At 45.1% G+C, this 14,419-nt stretch overlaps 1 protein-coding gene across 1 annotated transcript in view; it reads right to left on the bottom strand.

Annotated features, from left to right (window-relative positions):
* The window catches only part of plxna1b (plexin A1b), a 538,027-nt gene that overhangs the window by 465,644 nt on the left and 57,964 nt on the right, over window positions 1–14,419 (bottom strand). Inside the window, exon 2 of the mRNA XM_041191009.1 lies at window positions 1,057–2,350. Within this exon, the coding sequence (XP_041046943.1) occupies window positions 1,057–2,235 (1,179 nt within the window). The 5' untranslated portion in view covers window positions 2,236–2,350. The remainder of the gene's footprint in view (window positions 1–1,056; window positions 2,351–14,419) is intronic.

The raw sequence follows: 14,419 nt of genomic DNA, 5'->3' as shown, positions 1-14,419 counted from the left end.
TGGAACACCTCAGAGAACAGACCAAGAAAAGTGATTCTCAAGACAGATTTTAGTCACACCTCAAGGACAAGGTCAGAACTTTAAGGACAAAGTATTTTTGTAGGATTACATAGGATGTATAGCACAGAAACTGGTCATTTGGCCCAAACAATCCATGCTGGTGTTTATGTTCCACTCCAGCCACCTCCCTACTCTCACTGTAACTCTCTATTCCCTCCTCCCTCATTGTTCATCCCATTAAATGCATTCATACTATTCGTTTCAACCACTCCCTGTGGTAGCAAGTTCCACATTCTCACCTGTCCTTTAAGAAGCTTCTTCTGAATTCCTTATTGGATTTCTCGGGGACTATCTTACATTGACGGCCTCTAGTTCTCTTCCCTACAAGTGGAAACATGCTTTCTGTAGCTACTCTATCAAACCCTTTCCAACTTTTAAAAGACCCCTATTTGGTCACTTTTCAGTGTTCTGTTTTCAAGAGAAAAGAGGCCTAGACTATTTAACCTTTCCTGGTACCAATACCCACACATTTCTGGTCTCATCCTTGTAAATCTTCTCTGTGCTCTCTCCAGTGCCTCCATATCCTTTTTATAATATGGTGACAGAACTGTACACAGTGCTCCACAGTTTGGTACAGATTGAGCATCACTTTCCTACTTTTCAATTCAAATCCCGTGGAAATAAACCCTGGCATTTGGCTTGCAGTTTTTTTTAAATGGTTTTGCTAACATGCGGCATAAATATTAGTGATTGATTGCTTTCCGAGCCTGCTTCCATCGTCTCCTTCCCTTATTGCAAGGCCTTGTCAAGACAATGGCCCACTAATAGAGTTAAGTGGTTAAGAGCAGCATCTACAAATCTGCAGTTGCATTCGATTCCCACGAGTATCCACCAATTAACAGGCATCAAGTGTTTATAATTTAATTTGCCCCGTGTATTCGCATTTTAATACTATTTGGAAAAAGAAAATCGGTAAAGTTCCTGGAAAGAACCTGCACAAAGGTTGTGACTCGACAGTGACATCGTACTGGAAATCATTTAGCATTTAGTACTCACGGAATTTATGCAGGCTAGTTCTTTGTTGAGAAGCCAGGGTAATGAGAGCTTCCCTTCCCCTCTGTAACACGACTGAATCCTCTCCTTGATCTTCTGTTTGATTTTCCTCAGCGTGAAGAGGCAGAGAGCCGACTCCCTGGGCGGTTTCATCCTGTTCTTCTGGCCTTGAGAAAAGACGGTGAAGAGGATGTCCTCTTTCTCGGAGATTCCCAGCGACCGGGCGAGGAATTTTCCGGGCTTGGCCAGGTAAGCGTCCTGGATGAGCCGGTACTCCACGCCTTCCTTCAGGCACCCAATGGGAAACTCCACGTAAGAGTAAAACTTGGGATCACCGACACATAGCCGGACTATCTTTGACGTGAAGAATTGCTCGCTGTTTGAATCGGGAGATGTCAACTGAGTGTCGAGTTGGAGGGTTAAGTAATAAACAAACTGTTCGCTGCTAAAACTATAAATATAATAAATGTCAAAGGCTGGGAATTTAGAAAGGGTGTCCGAAGGGATCTTCAGTTGGGAGGATACAAACTCGTCCTGATAGACAAAGCCAAACATCTCCGCATTTTCCTCATTAACCATCAGTTTTCTGCTGGAAAGAGTGGGAAAGTACTCCGATTTACCATCGATGGGAGTGCCGATGAACAGCTTGTTGTTGGTCCCGTTGGGCCCCTCGATGATCACGCCAGACATGGTGGCCGCCTCGTCGACGCTGGACAGGTAATGCTCCTTGCGGTGGTGGGGTTCCCCGAGCTTGAAGAGGTCATCCAGGCGAAGGAACTGGCATATCCCCTGAAACGTACTCCCGCAGGCGATGAGACGGTTCTGCGTGTAGTCAATGAGGAGCAGCTTGTTGACGTTCCTGGTCAACACCAGGGGGTGGGGGCAGGACTGCACGCTGGGAGGCGGGTAACACTTCTCGTTGTCTTCGGCTGGCCCAGTCACATGGGAGCGGAGCATGGTCAGGTTGTCCGCCAGTTTGTAGATCTTGTCGATGGCTCCGACGTAGACGACTCCAGTTTTATTGTGGACCACCAAATGGGTCAGGCTGGTGTCAGATATATTGAAGGTCCTAAAGGGTGGAAGCACCCCAATGGCGAGGCCAATGATGGCCAAGTAGGACGCGACTTGTAACGTCCACAGGTACGATGGCCAACAACAGCACTTCCTACAAAGCAGTTTCATCGTGTTCTCCTGCACCTGCTTTCCTCCCACACTTCGGAATGAAGGAAACAACGTACACTCACTTTCTCCAAATGCTTCATCTAGGTCATCCTCCAAATTGGCGAGACAGTCAGTCCTGCAAGGGAAAGAACACGCTGTTAAACGTGGGTCATGAATGTTCTCTTTCGGGGTGGAGTAACCACGGCTCGCCTCAACAGCAGGTCCAGCACTTCCGGTTTCAGGTCACAAGAGAAAGCGGAGATCAACCACCAGCAGATTAACCAAGTCATAGGCACTATATAAATGCAGATTGTTGTCCGTACTAAACAGTGAACAGCGTGAATTTAAGCTAGGTAAGCCCACCTAATCAAATCCCGGTTACACTTTATTTGTATTTTTTTTTGGCATGTGGACATTATTGGCAAGACTGGCAATTACTGCCTAGAACAAACCAACTGGGTACCTTGCAAGGGCACCTCAGGGACTGAAGTTACATCTCGGCACAGAAGGATGGCAGGTTTCCTTCCATAAAGGACATGAGTAAACCAGTCATATCTTTAGGACCTTCACAGCGACTTTAATTGACTTATATGGACGAAGGGATTTGAACTTGTGGCCTCTGGATCAGTAGTCCAGTAACATAGACACTGGACAACCATACACCTCGGCAACAGTGAGTGAAGGGGGAAGAGGAGGGGGGGGACGTAATTTCAAATCGACTTGGTAAAGTTTGTCTACTCCTCCCAGCTATCACTTCAGAAAGGGGCCTTGGCAAATCACCTGCCCTCCTTCAAGTTAAGGCTTGGAGTGGAGGCCATCTAAAGTTTGGGCTGGAGAAAAGGTAGATCTGAGGGAGAGAGAGAAAAAGCGACAATTAAAAAGAAAAATCAAATCGATACATACACTCAATGCATTGGCCACTCCCTCCCACACATTAATAATATCAAGTATTAGGAACAAGAGGATAATTCTCTGAAGCTTCGTTTTCAGAGGAATCCCTAATATAAATGCTAAGTATTATAAACTATTACCTATTATAATAATCCATATGCTGGCACTCTGCAAGATCTGCCTCCAGATAGAGGAATATCTATTGCCAGCTGCCACTTGGTTCTGATGTTAGCCCAGGGCCAGTTGTACAGGTCAGGCCCCTTCAGTACAGGTATCCCAAGATGGAGACCATCCCATGCCACCAACCCCCCACCCCCCCCCCCACCGCACCCCACCATTGGCCCAAGGGAGGTCAGCAGCAAGAACCAAATTCAAAAAGGCGCCTGCCACCCTTTGAGCTGTCTGGCAGCACAGAACTCTCCGGCACAAGGTGATTGAAACCGCTCCCAAATGTGAAATACAGACGGTCAGCATAACCAACTCCGCCATCGAAAGGGCACAAGAAGAAAAGGAAACCACTGCCACCACCTGAAATATACGCGCTAGCTCTGATTCAGCGGGGTTGCCTTCTTGTCTCAGCCAGAAGGTTGAGCCCCGCTCCAGAGACATAACCCAGGCTAGCACTCCCAATGCAGAACTGAGGGAGAACCACACTATTAGGGGTGCCACCTTTAGAATGAGAAATTAAATTAAGTCCGCCGTCTTATGTGCATAAGAGGTCTCATGGCACCATCACAAGGAACATGCAGTAGGTGAGTTCTGCCCAGTGTCCTCGGTCAAGATCTACTCTCTAACCAAATTAACTGAACAAAAATTATCTGGTCATTATCTCATTGCCGTATGTGGGATCGTCCTGGCATAAAATGGCTGTTGCCCTCGTCCTTCTAAATGGTAGAGTTTGGGGGTTTGGAAGGTGTCAAGGGAGGCTTGACGAGTTGTTGCAGTACCATCTTGTAGATGGTACAGGCTGCAGATACAATGCACTGGAGTGGAGGGAATGAATGTTTTAGGTTGGTGGATGGGGTGCCAATCAAGCGGGGTTGCTTTGTCCTGGATGGTGTCGAGCTCCTTGAGTGTTGTGGGAGCTGCACTCATCCAGTCAGGTGGAGAGTATTCCCTCACACTCCTGATTTGTGCCTTGTAGAGATAGTGGACAGGCTTTGGGGAGTCAGGAAGTGAATTACACCCTGCAGAATTCCCAGCCCCTGACCTGTCTTGTAGGCACAATATTTATCTGGCTCGTCCAGTTCAGTTTCTGGTCAACGGTTCCTCCGTGTCCATAGACACCAGTTATTCCGCCGTGTCCAGAAAGTGCTCGGTGCAGTTGCCTCTTTTCAGTGAATTAAAATGAGGGAAAACTGTACTTGATTAACTCGTTTCAACCTTCCGAGGCTCCAGTTAATAGCAGGCCAGTGCCAGGAAGTATGTAATTCATGGGTGTTTGCATTCCGAACACTCAAAATTAGCTGCTAAAATGCCAACCACCACAAATGTAATTCGACTGCAATTTAAATGCTTCCGTCCTCTGGTGACTAGTAGTCCCAGCTCTGGGAACCGTGCTCCACAAAGAGTTCAGCTCTGCAAGCTGGGAGCCAACATCAACTGGGGTCTGGACAGCCCAGAAGCTGCGAGGGAGGTTAAATTTCCTTGCCCCTTTCCCAGTTGGAGTTTATAAATACCAGACAGCGGTTGAAAGGAGTTCACGAGGTTTTTATTCCCCGAGTAGATGATAAGGCCTGTCTTGTTTTCTCACCATTCCCTCGTCTCCCAATAAACATAACTAATTGCTTTGTGCTGAATTCAACGGCCCTTTTTGACAACTTGCATTGCACTCGATTACCTTCTGAGTAAAAAACTTTACGCCCGATTTCCTTCCTTATTCCCAATTTGAGTTTTATACTGACACCGCCTTCGTACACAGACCCCCTCGCCATCTGAACAATTTGTCTGGATCAATTTCAACAACGCCCTTCACAAAATTAAAGATTTCAGTTAGATTCCCAAATCTTCTTAACCTCCTCTCATTATTCAAATTTCTGAGGGCAAGAGTTGACCCTGTTAGTGGCAAAGCTATTTAGCCAAAGATTAGGTAAGGATGGGATAGAGGGGGGGGGGGGATGGGATAGAGGGGGGGGGGGGGGGGTAGGCAGGGAGAGAGGGCGGGGGGGGAGGTGGGGAGAGAGGGTGGGGGGGGAGGCGGGGAGAGAGGGTGGGGGGGGAGGTGGGGAGAGAGGGTTGGGGGGGGAGGTGGGGAGAGAGGGCGGTGGGGGAGGCAGGGAGACAGAGAGAGAAAGAGGGGGAGACAGAGAGAGAAAGAGGGGGAGACAGAGAGAGAGAGAGGGGGAGACAGAGAGAGAGAGAGGGGGAGACAGAGAGAGAGACAGGGGGAGACAGAGAGAGAGACAGGGGGAGACAGAGAGAGAGACAGGGGGAGCCAGAGAGAGAGACAGGGGGAGACAGAGAGAGAGACAGGGGGAGACAGAGAGAGACAGGGGGAGACAGAGAGAACGGGATAGGGATGGAGGATAGTCAGACTTATATAATTCAGTAATTATTCTGAAAACAGAAATGTCTCAAGAACTTCAGATAGAATTATTTCTTCGAGCGTAGTGAGCTATGTAGGTGGACAAATCATGGTTTGGCTAACAGGTTTAAATAACCAAGCACACAAAGCAATAATGTAAATCATACTGAAAACACATTATTGCATTATTGTGGTCAATGTGCTGAATGCCTTATTGTTGTCACACTGATTATATTACATAAAGAATAAGCCAGCCAGGGTTCTGGTTCTCTCTCTGTTGAGTTGAAACTGGTGCATGGAAATGGGGATCTGAGGCAGAACATTCCATCCTGCGTTCAACCCGATCAGGGATAAGATAGCATGCGGTGACATTGGGGGAGGGTCCTGACATCATCGCGCACTCGCGAGAGTCGGCTGTGCACCTGCTGACAATCTAGAGGCCTATTAAGGCTCTTAAGCAAGCGAGCGAAAGCTATTTCTCGTTACCCGCCCAACCTTACAGTCGGGGGTGGGTGAATAGGCCGGGCGATCTTTGCATTCTTTACGAAACCACATCCACCGGCCCAATGAGGTCTCCAACAGTGACTGAAAAAAAAAGCAATAAAAATTTTTAAACATGACCCTCTTCACGTGACTGAGTCACACGCGGGGACATGTTTGCATCATTTGCAAAATCTTCATTCTTCATTTTAAAATTCTTCAGCTCCCTAAGGCTGCTCTGTGCCTTCAGGGAGCTTTCAAGGCGTGCGCAGGCTTTAGCGCTTGTGCTCCTCCCGCGCCCCCCAACACATACACACACCCCCACCCATCCCCCCGCGGATGCGCTGGAGGCTCTTAAAGAGCACCTTTCACGCTGACTGGCTGTTGAGCGTGAAATTGCAGTCAGAGCCCGGTTGCAGGCGGCTGTCCATTGCGTGACCTGCCCACCCACGCCCGCCTAACGAAGGGTAAGTCCTGCCCCACTGGTGTGAGCAGAGTATTTGGCAAAGGCCCAGCCACAATCTGATGCAATGGTGGAACGGACTCAAGTGGCTGAACAGTCATACTGCTCCAAGCTAAGTGAAGAGGTAGAGCAACTTACGTGTGTACATAGCGCTGTTCGTAAAACATCCCAAGGCACTTCGCGTGAGAGTCAAACACAAACCAAGACCAATGCCACGTAAGGAGTCATTGGGACAGGTGGTCAAGGGTTTGGTCAAAGAGGTGGGTATTAAGGAGCGTATTAAATCCTAAAAGAGATACGGCCGCAAATGATGGAGTGATTAAACTCAGGTACGCTCAAGAGGTCAGTATTGAAGGAGCACAGAGAATTTAGAGGGCTGAAGGAGATTACTGCTAGAGATAGGGAAGGGTGAGGACATGTGTGGACCATTTATAAGAAAGAAAAGGATTTATTATTCTGCATTCACACGCTCTGGAGATGGACAGCCTAGCTGAAACACATTTCAACAGTACACACATAACCCAGTGATCAGAGTAACCCAATCCTACATAAAACTCCGCGGGGGATCTAAAAATAATCTCATTCATTTCCGGTCAAGGGAGCAGAAGACAATCAGACTGGTTCAGGAGGCTGTGATGCAACATGATCACACGGCTCAATAAAAATAAAAATAAGGAAACACTGCAAAATATGAGAAGGGGTCGAATCTTGTTTGCGCAGCATTTTATGTAAATAATTTGAGAAGAACATGAGAGGACTATTTAACCCTTCATGGTCTACTCCAGAAAGCCAGTAGGAGAAGGATAGAGCTGTTGGAGGCTTTCAGGATTGATTTTTGTTATCCAGAAGTGTAAGGAATATGAAACAAAAATCTATCAAATCTCAGTTTAAAAATTAATTTGAGCTCACATCAATTACAACGTGCAGAAGGGAATTCCAAACCTCTACCACCGTGTGTGTGTGTAGAATGTTTCCTAACTTCAACCTGGAAAGACTTCAATTTTTACATGATGCCCGCTAGGCCTAGATTCCCCAACCAATGGGATGGTCTCTCTCTCTCTCTCTCTCTACCCACCCAACCTGTTCCCCTTAGTCCCTTGAAAACTCTAATCAAATCACCCCTTAACCTTCAAAACTCCAGGGATTACAACCACAGTTGGTGTCATTTTGCCTTGTACTTTAACCCTTGAAGTGCAGGCATCATTTTGGTAAACTTACACTGCACTCCAGACAAGGCTGAAATATCCTTGCTAAGGTATGGTGCCCAGAACTGTTCTCAGTCACTCCAGGTAGAGTCTGCTGGAGCTTTGTATAGCTGAACCTTAGTTCACAGGCGGTGGGGGGGGGGCCTTTCAATCTATTGTGTCTACGTTGGTACTTTGGAAGAGCTATTCAATCAGTTAAAAGGATTAATTCAATTAAGGGGAGACGGCAGTTGGACTGACAATACCACTGGGTTAGTAATTCAGAGACCAAGGTTAGCGCTCTGGGGAACGTGACAGCTGGTGGAATATAAATTCAATTAATAAAATGCGGAATTGAAAACTGGTCCCAGTAATGGTGATCATGTAAGTCGCAAAATCCCATCCAGTTCACTAATGTCCTTTAGGGAAGGAAATCTGCCATCCTTACCTGGTCTGGCCCACATGTGACTCCAGACCCACAGCAATGTGGTTGACTCTTAACTGCCCCTCTGAAATGGCCCAGCAAGCCACTCAGTTCAAGGGCAGTTAGGGACGGGCAACAAATGCTGAAACCTTGTTAGTGACACCCACATCCCATGGAAGAATATAGAGTAAAGAAGTCTTGCCCGTCCCACCCCAGTCTATTTCCCACCGCCCTGCAATTTTTTTTTCCCTTTTAAGTATATATCCCACTTCATTTTGAAAGCTGAATCTGTTTCCAACACCCTTCCAAGCAATGAATTCCAGATCTTTTCCAATTCACTGCACTGAAAAGAAAAGATTGCTTATTGGTTCTTTTGACAATTTTATTTTAAATCGGGGTCCGTGTCCTAGTAACTTTCAACGTTAATAAAAATTCTCCCAAATGCTCCTTTTAATTCATCTGGGTGTTGCCAAACTCATGCACTTTGATGACTGACCACTGAGAGTTATTTTCACCAATTTCCCTCTCATCGTTTAAAAGCCAAGGCTCTTTCCTCTCAGACAGAAAGCTGAGGGCAGGCCCGACAGAGGTCTTTAGGATTATGAAGCGATTCAACTGGATGCAGAGATGGTAAACACCAGCACAGGAAACTTGGGCCGAATCTAGATAGGCACGAGGAAGAATAGAATAGAGGACATACTGATAGCTGGAGATGAAGTAGGGTAGGAGTTTCCAACTCAGAAACAGGCCAGGAGGACAATCAAACATAGGCCAGACTGGGTAAAGATGACAAGTCCACTTTCCTCACAGAACGTTAGAATTCAGTCGGGATCCTACAACAATCCACCAGCTTCATAGTCACTTTTACTGCAACTGCCCTAAGGTGGGTCTTAGACAGCGGACTACTCTCTCACCTCAGAGTTAAAAGGTAGTGGGTCCAAGTCCTACTCCCTGTAAAGTACGGAGGGAGTGCTACACCGTTGGCAGTGCCGACTTTCAATCCAGAGGAAGCTGCCATTCCATCCAATGCAGCATTTATCTCTTAAACAACATCACCAACGGTTTATCTGGTTATTATCATATTGGAGTTTGTGGGATCTTGCAGTGTGCAAATTGGCTGCCCCAATTCCAACACTACAACAGTGACTACCCTTCAGATGTATTTTGCTGGCAATAAAGCCCTTTGGGAGGCCCTGAGGTTGTCAAAGGCACGACAGCAATGCGAGTATTTTCTTTTTCACCCCCAGCTTATAAATGTTTAATGATATGCGTGTTAGTAACGTGACATGACCAACATCCTTAGTGATGCAGTGGACAAGACAGTCGGTGCATACGTGTGTCAGGGGCCAGCGGGTAAGCCCGTGTGCAAGGGGGAACTGGAGTTGGGGGTGGGGTGGGGAGGTGTAATACAGCTGACCAAGAATTGGGCCCAAAACCCAGGCTGCTGTGCAAAAAACAAAACAGCTGTGGCCACTTCATCAAGCATTTATCATTCACAAACCTTTTTGAATATTAACTTCTCCTGAGTCAGTGAAATGGATGCTGGGGATCAATTGAAATTTTCAATACTGAGATTGTTAAAAAAAATAAATAACTATGAGCGATATGGAGCAATGGCAGTTAAATGGAGTGAGGCATGAGTCATCTGGACTCATGCAGTCTTTCAGCGCAGCAGGAAGTGGCACTGCCTCTGATCCAGAAACGTGTTCCACTCCAGGATTTGACGGCCAATGAGGGTGTGTTAATCATACAGCCAAACAGACTGAGTATCCATCTCTGCCAATCCTTCCAACACACTCCAACGGCAGGAGGTAAGGGGGGGGAGAAATCCCTGGTCAGCCATGTGAGGAGTAGGAAGTTGGAGCCTCTACCGTCACTATCCATAGTCCCAGACTACAGCATGTGTACAAAGATGCACGTTGCGCTGAGTGAACTGTAAACACAGCACCACCACAGGTAAAATGGAAAAACAGCTTCAAGGGGCTGAAGAGAAACATAGACAATAGGAGCGGGAGTAGGCAATTCGGCCCTGGGAGCCTGTTCCACCATTCAATATGATCATGGCTGATCCTCTATCTCAACGCCGTACTCCCGCTCTCTCCTCTTACCCCTAGATTTAGAGTCCAGAAATCTATTTCCTTCTTAAATATAACCAGCAATGTGGCCTCCATAGCCTCCGTGGTAGAGAATTCCATTGGTTCACCACCGTCTGAGTGAAGAAGTTTCTCTTCATCTCAGTCCTAAATGGCCTACCCCATATCCTGAGACTGTGGCCCCTTGATCTAGACCCACCCAGCCAGAGGAAATATCATTCCTGCATCCAGTCTGTCCAGCTCTGTCAGAATTTTATATGTTTCAATGAGATCCACTCTCATTCTTCTAAACTCCAGTGAATACAGGTCTAGTCGGCCCTATCTCTCCTTATACAACAATCCTGCCATCCCAGAAATTAGTCTGGTGAACCTTCGCTGTACTCCCTCAATGGCAAGTATATCCTTTCTTAGGTAAGGAGACCACAACTGCGCACACCACTACTCCAGGTGAAGTCTCACCAAGGCCCTGTACAGCTGCAGTAAGACACCCTCGCACCTGTACTCAAGTCCTCCCGCAATGAAGGCCAACATACCTTCTTAACTGCTTGCAGCACCTGCATGCTTGTTTTCAGTGACTGGTGTACAAGGACACCCAGGTTCCTTTGTACATCCACAGTTCCCAATCTATCACCATTTAAAAATGCACTGCCATTCTGTTTTTCCTACCAAAGTGGATAACTTCACACTTATCCACGTTTTACTGCATCTGCCATGTATTTTCCCACTCACTCAACCTGTTTAAGTCACCTTGAAGCCTATTAGCACTCTCCTCATTGCTCAGATTCCCACCAAGTTTCATGCCGTCAGCAAACTTGGAAATATTACATTTGGTTCTCTCATCCAAATCATTGATATAGATTTTAAATAGCTGAGACCCAAGCACTGATCCCTGCGGTGCCCCAATAGACAACATCTGCCACTCTGAAAAAGACCCATTTATTCCTACTCTTTGTTTCCCGTCTGCTAACCAGTTCTCAATCCATGCCAATATATTACACCCAATCCCATGTGGTTTAATTTTTTCACACTAACCTCTTATATGTGGGACTTTCTCAAAAGCTTCCTGAAAATCCAAATACATCACATCCACTAGCTCTCCCTTATCTATTCTGCTAGATACGTCCTCCAAAAACTCCAGGAGGTTTATCAAACATGATTTCTCTTTCATAGATCCATGTTGACTTTGCCTAAACCCATTGATATTTTCTAAAGTGTCCTATTATCACAACCTTTATAATAGACCTTTATAATGGACTCTAGCACTTTCCTTACCACTGGTGTTAGGCTAACAGGTCTGTAATTCGTTGTTTTCTCCCTCCCTCCTTTTTAAAATATTGGGTTTACATTTGCCACCCTCCAAACTGCTGGGAGTGTTCCAGAATTTTGGAAGATGACAACCAACGCATCCGCTATTTCCATGGCCAACTCCTTTAGTACCCTGGGGTGTAGATTATTGGGCCCTGGAGATTTATCAGTCTTCAGTCCCATTAAATTCTCCACCACTACTGTTTCAGTAATATTAATTTCCTTCAATTCTTCCTTCTCATTAGACCCTTGGTTCCTTATTATTTCTGGGAAGTTATTTGTGACTTCCTCTGTGAAGACAGAACTAAAGTAGTTGCTTAATTGCTCTGCCATTTCCTTGTTCTCTATTATAAATTCTCCTGTTTCAGACTGTAAGGGACCTACATTTGTCTTCACTAATCTTTTTTTTACATACTAATAGAAGCTTTTAAAGTCCACTTTTATGTTCCTTACAAGTTTATGCTCATACTCTTATTTTTCCCTTCTTAATCAATCTATTGGTTCTCTTTTGCTGAATTTTAAACTGCTTCCAATCCTCAAGATGCTACTTTTTCTAACAATTTTATACGGCTCCTCTTTGAATCTAATACTACCCTTAATTTCTTTTGTTGGTCATGGTTAGGCGGCTTTTCCTGTTGTGTTTTTGCATCAGAAAGGAATGTATAACTGTTGCAATGTATACATTCATTCCTTAAATATTAGTCATTGTCTATCCACATTTTAATGAAGTTCCCCAATCTAACTTAGCCAATTCACGCCTCATACCTTTGTTAATATTTAGGACCCTAGTTTCCGATCGGACTACTTCACTTTCCTTCCTAATGAAGAATTCTATCAAGTTATGGTCACTGTTCCCTAAAGGACAATGCACAACAAGATTAATAATTAAACCCTTCTCATTGCACAATACCAAATCTAGGATAGCCTGTTCCCTTGTTGGTTCCTTGACATACTGGTCTAAAAAACCACCACATGCACACTTCAGGAATTATTGTTAATTTGGTTTGCCCAGTCTATATGTAAATTAAAGTTACCCATGATCACTGTGGCACCCTTCTTACATGCATCTCTAATTTCCTGTTTAATGCCGTCCCTACCTTATCGCTGCTCTTTGGAGTCAACTCCCACTAAGGTTTTCTGCTGCTGGTTGCTTCTTAGCTCCACCCAGACTGATTATACATTTAGATTTTCTGAGCCAATATCCTGTCTCCCTATTGCACTGACTTCATCCTTGACTAACAATGCCACACCACCACCTTTTCCCTTTTTGCCTGTCCTTCCTAAATATTGAATACCCTTGGATATTCAGTTCCCAGGCTTGGTCACCCTGCTGAATGACTAAAAGGCTAATAAGGAGGAAAAATTTAGTGTATGAGAGAAAGCTAGCCAGAAATATAAAAAAAATGAGTAAGAGATTTTATAAATGATTTAAAAAGAAAAGAGTTAACAAAGTGAGTGTTGGTCCTATAGAAAGTGAGTCTGGAGAATTGATAATGGAAAACAAGGAGATGGCAGATGAACTGAGCAGGTATTTTGCCTCAGTTTTCACCACAGAGGATACAAGTAACATCCCAGAAGCAGCTATAAACCAGGAAATGGAAGTGGGGGAGGAAGTCAGGAAAATTACAGTCACCAGAGAAGTGGTGCTGAGTAAATTGTTGGAGCTGCGGGTTGACTCAGGCCCTGATGGATTTCATCCTTGGGTCTTAAAAGAAGTGTCTAGAGAGATTGTTGATGCATTGGTTTTAATTTTTCAAAACTCCCTAGATTCGGGGAAGGTCCCATTAGATTGGAGGATAGCAAATGTAACTCCATTATTCAAAAAGAGAGGGAGACAGAAAGCGGGAAACTACAGTCCAGTAAGCTTAACATCTGACATAGGGAAAATGTTAGAAGCTATTATTAAAGAAGCGATAGCAGGGCACTTGGATAAGTTCAAGACAATCAGGCAGAGTCAACATGGTTTGGTGAAATAGAAATCGTGTTTAACCAACTTATTGGAGTGCTCTAAGGAAGTAACATGTGCTGTGGATAAAGGGGAACCAGTAGATGTACTGTGCTTAGATTTCCACAAGGCATTTGATAAAATGCCACATCAAAGGTTTTTGCAGAAAATAAAAGCTCATGGTATTAGGGGGTAACATATTGACATGGATAGAAGATTGGTTGGCTAACAGGAAGCCAAGAGTAGGCATAAATGGGTCTTTTTCAGGTTGGCAAGATGTGCCACAGGAATCAGTGCTGGGACCTCAACTGTTTACAATTTATATAAATGACTTGGATGAAGGGATTGAAGGGATGCTTGCCAAATTTGCTGATGACACAAAGATAGGTAGGAAAGTAAGTTGTGAAGAGGACATAAGGAGGCCACAATCAGATATAGATAGGTTAAGTAAGTGGGCAAAGATGTGAGTTTAATGTGGGAAAATGTGAAATTGTCTATTTTTGAAGGAGGAATAAAACAGAAACATATTATGTAAACGGTGACAGATTGCAGAGCTCTGAGGTGCAGAGGAATCTGGGTGTCCTAGTGCATGAATCACAAAAGGCTCGTATGCAAGTGCAGCAAGTAATTAGGAAAGCTAATAGAATGTTATCATTTGTCAGGTGAATTGAATACAAAAGTAGGGAGGTTATGCTTCAGTTGTACAGGTCATTGGTGAGAACACATTTGAAGAACATTATTGACCACCTTATTTAAGAAAGGGTGTAAATGCATTGGAAGCAGCTCAGAGAAGGTTTACTAGACTAACACCTGGGATGGGTGGGTTGTCTTCTGAGGAAAGGCTGGACAGGCTAGGCTTGTATCTGCTGGAGTTTAGAAGAGTGAACATATTGAAG

Source organism: Carcharodon carcharias, chromosome 7 (assembly GCF_017639515.1).
Source record: "Carcharodon carcharias isolate sCarCar2 chromosome 7, sCarCar2.pri, whole genome shotgun sequence".
Taxonomy (NCBI): domain Eukaryota; kingdom Metazoa; phylum Chordata; class Chondrichthyes; order Lamniformes; family Lamnidae; genus Carcharodon; species Carcharodon carcharias.
The sequence above is the reverse complement of the archived record's forward strand: the minus strand, read 5'-3'. Positions and strand labels throughout refer to the sequence as shown.